This window comes from Dryobates pubescens, chromosome 17, assembly GCF_014839835.1.
Source record: "Dryobates pubescens isolate bDryPub1 chromosome 17, bDryPub1.pri, whole genome shotgun sequence".
Lineage (NCBI taxonomy): Eukaryota > Metazoa > Chordata > Aves > Piciformes > Picidae > Dryobates > Dryobates pubescens.
Genome location: NC_071628.1, coordinates 20,990,960 through 20,996,959, shown reverse-complemented (window position 1 = coordinate 20,996,959; position 6,000 = coordinate 20,990,960). Strand labels below are relative to the sequence as shown.

Genomic DNA, 6,000 nt, shown 5'->3' with positions numbered 1-6,000 from the left:
AGAATATGGAATAAAAAGACTGTGAAGGCATTGCCTCCGGGTGTATTTTTAATCTGTGGAGACCGTGCTTGGCAAGGTGTACCAGCTAATGCTTATGGAGGTCCATGTAACTTGGGCAAGCTGACCTTAGTTGCTCCTTGTTACCGTGATTGGATCAACATGATTTGCCAAACATCACGACATAAGAGATCTTTACACCATCTTGATTCCAGCTGTGATGATGAAGTGCAGCTTTGGACTAATACAGCTAATGTGTTTGCTGCCTTATTAATGCCTAATCTGGCTGCAAAGCAGGCCTTGAGGCAAATTGAGAAGCTCGCCTGTTGGTCTATCAAACAAGCCAACGTGGCTACGGACGTTATAGAAGAACTGTTGTTAGATCAAAATAGTTTGAGACATGCCTTGTTGCAAAATAGAGCTGCCATAGATTATTTTTGTTGTTAGCCCACGGTCGTGGGTGTGAGGAAATTGATGGAATGTGTTGCTTTAACTTGTCGGACAATAGTGTTTCTATACACAAAAAGATTCAATGGTTGGAGGAACACAATCGGAAAACAGTGAAGGATGTGAATCCCTTTGACGAATGGTTTGGATTGTGGCTTGGGTATCTGCCTCAGCGGCTCATGTCTATTGTGAAAGAAGGTTTGAGACTATTGGGCATTGTTTTGTTGATATTGTTAGTTGTAAGGATTGCTCATGCTTGTATTATTGCTCAGCTAAAGAAGATGTCAGCTTCAGCTTTGTTTCTTAAAGAAAACGGGGGCATTGTGGAGGCCTGGCTGGTTGCTAAGGGACATAAGAATGAGCTGAGAGAGCATGACTTAGCAAAGCATAGGACACAGCTGATTTAGGCCAGTCATGAACAAGGACAGAGTGACCTTGGAGAGTTTCATGAGGAACTTAGCTAGCAGAAATAGGAACTTGTGGTTAGCTTAGCAGGCTGTAAAAACCGCAGGAGGTAGGCTTGACATTTAACATGTAACCAATAGTATGATAAGGATTTGAATGTATGAATGAGCTATCCTGTATCACCTGTGTGATTCTGAATAAAGTTTGAAGCTTGCTTATCAATCATATTGATTGTATTGTCAAGTCTTCCCGCACTGCGACACACCTGCTCTGCCCTTTCCTTTCTGAGGGGGCCCACACCTTCCCTAGGCTTCCTTTTACCATTAATGTACCTGGAGACACTTTTGCTGTTCCACTTGCTGTCCCTGGCTACATTTAATCCTAACTGAGCTTCAGCTTTCCTCAGCAGGGCTCCTGCTGCTCAGGCAGCTTCCTTACATTCCCCATTCCAGCGGTCCTCTCTTCCACTCCTTGCACAGACTCTTTTTATCTGACAGTGTGTCCAGGAGCTCCCTGCTCATCCTGGCAGAGCTTCACATTGGGAATCACCCTTTGTTGTTTGAACTTTAGTTAAATTACAATTTTTAACCTCATTATTCACTGTATTGGCTCTGCAACACTGGGGAACAAAAACCAAACCAAACCCAAACAGTTGTCAACTTCATTAAATTGTTCTCAGTCTGCAACAATACCATGGGAGATGTTTTGTCCTCAGAGCAACGTGGTAATGAATCCAGAGAGGGGTTGCTGTCTCAGGAAGTGGTGTAAGATGATATATAGCTCAGAACAGCTGCACCTCACTCTTTTCTTTTCCTACAAATACAGGCCTGAAGTGGTGTCCCACAGGAAGGAAAAAGTATCCCAGTGTCTGGAATATGCAGTATCATGGAACTGCTGGAGCAGGTCCAGGGGAGGCCACCAAGATGACCAGAGGATGGAGAACCTCCCCTGTGGGGCCAGGCTGGGAGAGTTGGGGCTGGGCAGCCTGGAGAAGAGAAGGTTCCAGGCAGACCTCAGAGAAGCCTCCCAGGAGCTGAAGGGCTCCAGGAGAGCTGGGGAGGAACTTCTGACAAGGGCTGGGAGGGACAGGCTGAGGGACAATGGCTTTGAGCTGGGAGAGGGGAGACTGAGAGTGGAGAGGAGGAAGAAATTGTTGTGAGTGAGGGTGGGGAGACACTGGCACAGGTTGCCCAGGGAGGCTGTGGCTGCCTCCTGCCTGGAGGTGTTTCAGGCCAGGCTGGATGAGGCCCTGAGCAGCCTGTGCTGGTGGGAGGTGTCCCTGCCCATGGCAGGAGGCTGGAACTGAATGAAGATCCTTTCCAACCCAACCCAATCTGAATCTGAAATCATGAGCAAAGACATCATCTCAGGAGCTCTGGATTGCTTCTCCTGCAAACTGAGGTATGCCAGCACCCTCCATTCTGTTTGGTAATGAAAACTGGCTGGGGAAGAAATGTTTATTAGTATAGATAGGACAAGGAAAACAAAATCTCTTTTCAAAGTGTAGAAAAGAATGCAGCTCAAAACTGCAGGTGTCTGTAACACACAGGGTCATGTCTGAGCTGTGTGTTGAGACTGACAGAGAGCTGTGAGGGGGTCAAGGACTTCTGGCCATTCTCTCAGTTTAGATGATGTCTGAAGAATGAACAGAAGTAACATCAGAGTTGGTTCCACTCATGGACTGCAAGAGAGCCATGGATGGGTGTCTCAGCTGCTGCTCCTTTGCCATGTGGCTGTGAGCAGGAACAACAGCAAAGCTCTTTGTGACTTCTTTATGAGCATCTTATGAAACCTCATCAAGAGGCAGTGTGGATGTGGGGATTTCATGTGGAACTGATATTCTGGCTCTCCCCTCCAGCTGCTGATTGTGTTAGGAACAGATCTTTACATGAGGGCAGTGGAGCACTAGAACAGGTTACCCAGGGAGGTGGTTGAGGCCCCAGCCCTGGAGATATCCAAGGTGAGGTTCTGGGCAGCCTGATCTAGGTGAGGATGTCCCTGCTGACTGCAGAGGGAGTTGGGCTGGATGACCTTTGGAGGTCTCTTCTAACCCAGACTCTGATTCTGTGGTTCTGTGACTCTCTGATTCTGATTTGTAGAGGTTTGGCTGTTTTAAAAATGTTTTTCTGCTCCTAAACCTGCACAGGTCAGGAAAACTTATGATTATTTGTACTTGGAGGCTAATTTCATGTAAAATATGTCCTTTTTTGTTGATGTGAGGCATCAAACTGCAAAGGCAATCTTTCACAGTTTAGTCATTTTCATAAATTCTTCAGAGCTTGGGGTTCTTGGAGGCAGAAGTAAATTACTGTGCCAGTGATCAGAGGTGCTCAGCCCCTCTTCTGTCCATCCACTGCAGTGCCAGGACAAGAGGCAGTGGCTTTGAGCTGGAAGAGAGGAGATTGGGAGTGGAGAGGAGGAAGAAATTGTTGTGAGTGAGGGTGGGGAGACACTGGCACAGGTTGCCCAGGGAGGCTGTGGCTGCCTCCTGCCTGGAGGTGTTGAGGGCCAGGCTGGATGAGGCCCTGAGCAGCCTGGGCTGGTTAAGGGGTGTCCCTGCCCATGGCAGGGGGCTGGAGCTGGATGAGTTTTGAGGTCCCTTCCAACCTAACCCAGTCCATGAATCTAGGAACACTGAACTCCTGAGTCCAATGGCACTGATTATAGAACAAGTGGCTTTAAACCCAGCAGGTCATTGGTCTCTGCTCTAGCAGAGGTCGGGCCGCACAGTCAGCTGTGTCTTCTGCCCACCCTTCAGGCTTCAGATGTGCAGCTGGACCAGCAACCATTTTATTCTCCTTTGCCTCTTTTCGGCCTATACAGATATCTGTCCATGCAGGGGTGTGAAAACAGGACAAATTGTAGTGGGGCTTCTTGTTGTTGTTATTGTTGTGGGGTTATTTTTGTTTGTTTGTTTGTGGGTTGTTTGGTTGGTTGTTTTGTTGTTGGTTTTGTTGTTGTCCTGCTTGTTTGGGGTTTTGGTTTGGTTTGGGTTTTTGCTAGTTTGGGGGGTTGGTTGGTTTGGTTTTTTCCTTAGAGCAGAGGAAGTAATGAGATGTGGGTTCTGTAGGAAATGAGTTTGCACCCAGGAAATAAGAACAGGTGAAAGCTGGTGAAAAGCTGTTTCAGAAAGCAGCAGCTGGGTGGAGATCTGATAGAGACCTGGGGCAACATTCCAGCTTAATGGAAAACAGTAATCAGGAGAGTCCCAGCAATTCTGCACTGAAGCTGATGGCTTTTTCCACAGGGCCAGAGATGATCCAAGGGCTGGGGCACTTCTGCTGTGAGGCCAGGCTGAGGGAGCTGAGGTTATTCAGCCTGGAGAGGAGAAGGCTCCAGGGCGACCTCAGAGCTGCCTGCCAGTGCCTGAAGGGAGCCTGCAGGAAGGCTGCAGAGAGACTTCTCCTGAGGGTGTCTGGAGCCAGACCAAGGGGGAATGGTTTGAAACTGAGGCAGAGCAGGGTTAGGCTGGAATTGAGGAAGAACTTCTTCAGTCCCAGGGTGGTGAGGCTCTGGCAGAGGCTGCCCAGGGAGGCTGTGGCTGCCTCCTGCCTGGGGGTGTTCAAGGCCAGGTTGAATGAGGCAGCTGAATCTACTTGTGAGGTGTCCCTGCCCATGGCAGGGGAGTGGAGTAGATGATCTCTAAGGTCCCTTCCAACCTGAGCCATTCTGTGTGTTGCTTTTTTTAATGTGCCTCTCAAGATGCTCTTGCCCAGCTATAGTTGATTGTACCTCTCACTAAAGAGTGGCACCAGTTTCAGGACAGCTCCCTCTTATTTATTCATCCCTATAAAGTCTTTTCTTCTTGTGTCTTCCTTGTTGGCTTATACAGGCGGAGTTGTTTCTCTTTCACATGGAAGCTGTTGAGGCACTGGGGCTCACAAACCAGACCTACTTCATTTTGCAGGGCTTCACTACTCTTCAGATCTTCATCTTTGAGGTCATTCTTCTGATGTTCCTAATCACAATGGCAGGGAACCTTCTTGTCATCATAGCTGCAAGCACTGACCCTGCCTTGCACACCCCCATGTACTATTTTCTCCAAAACCTGGCTTTCATTGAAATCTGCTTCACACTCAGCATAGTGCCCAGGATGCTCGTGGATTTGTTGCTGGAGAGAAAGGTTATCTCCTTCTTTGCCTGTGCCCTGCAGCTTTACCTTGTGCTGTCCCTCATCACTGCTGAGTGCTTCCTCCTGGGGGCGATGGCATACGATCGGTATGTAGCCATCTGCCAGCCCTTGCACTATGCCTCGAGGATGAACAGGAGAGTGTGTCTGCACCTGGTGGTGGCATGCTGGGTGGCTGGCATTCCGCCCGCACTAGGACTCACTGGCTGGCTCTTCAGCTACCCCTTCTGTGGCCCCAGGGAGATTGATCATTTCTTTTGTGATGCCACTCCTGTCCTGGCCCTGGCCTGCTCAGACACACACTTATTCCAATACCTTCTCTTCATCACTACTGATATAATTATTTTTCTCCCATTTATCCTGACTGTGGCCTCTTACATCCAGATCATCCATACCATTGTCCAGATGCCTTCAGCTGAAAGAAGGCTCAAGGCCTTTCTGACCTGCCTGGCTCACCTGGTGGTGGTGACACTGTTCTACTGCACGACTGGCTTGGTACATTTAAAGCCAAAGAGCAGTGTGATGGTGCACAGCAGGAAGCTGGTGGCCCTTTCTTACACGGTGGTAACCCCCATGCTGAACCCAATCATCTACAGCTTACGCAACAAAGAAATAAAGCATGCCCTAAGGAAGGTCCTTGGGAGCAAGGCATCTCTGCCTTCACAGGCCCACTGACTTGCTGAAAAAAGGTTAAAAATCAAACAGTTAACGAATACTCAAAGGCTGAAAAGGGTCTGGACATTTTAGAATCATAGAACTGTAGAGATTGGAAGAGACCTTTGAGATCGTCAAGTCCAACCTCTCACCCAGAGCTCACAGTGCCAGCACTGCTGGCAAACCACTGCCACCAAACCACATCCCTCAGCACTACATCCACGCAGCTTTTAAACACCTCCAGAGGTGGGGACTCCATCACCTGTTGTTGGAAAACACAGAGAAACATCTCTAGTCTGCACAACAAACAGCTTCGATGGCATGGAAGACATTAAATGCAATACTTGTTCGTGATGAGTAGATTTAAT

General features: G+C 48.4%; 1 protein-coding gene across 1 annotated transcript; it reads left to right on the top strand.

Annotated features, from left to right (window-relative positions):
• Positions 1-4,702: 4,702 nt before the first annotated feature.
• LOC104301696 (olfactory receptor 10A7) lies at positions 4,703-5,653 on the top strand. The gene has a single exon (XM_009902114.2). It carries the CDS (start codon positions 4,703-4,705, stop codon positions 5,651-5,653), a length of 951 nt encoding a protein of 316 aa, XP_009900416.1.
• The last annotated feature ends 347 nt before the right edge of the window (positions 5,654-6,000 follow it).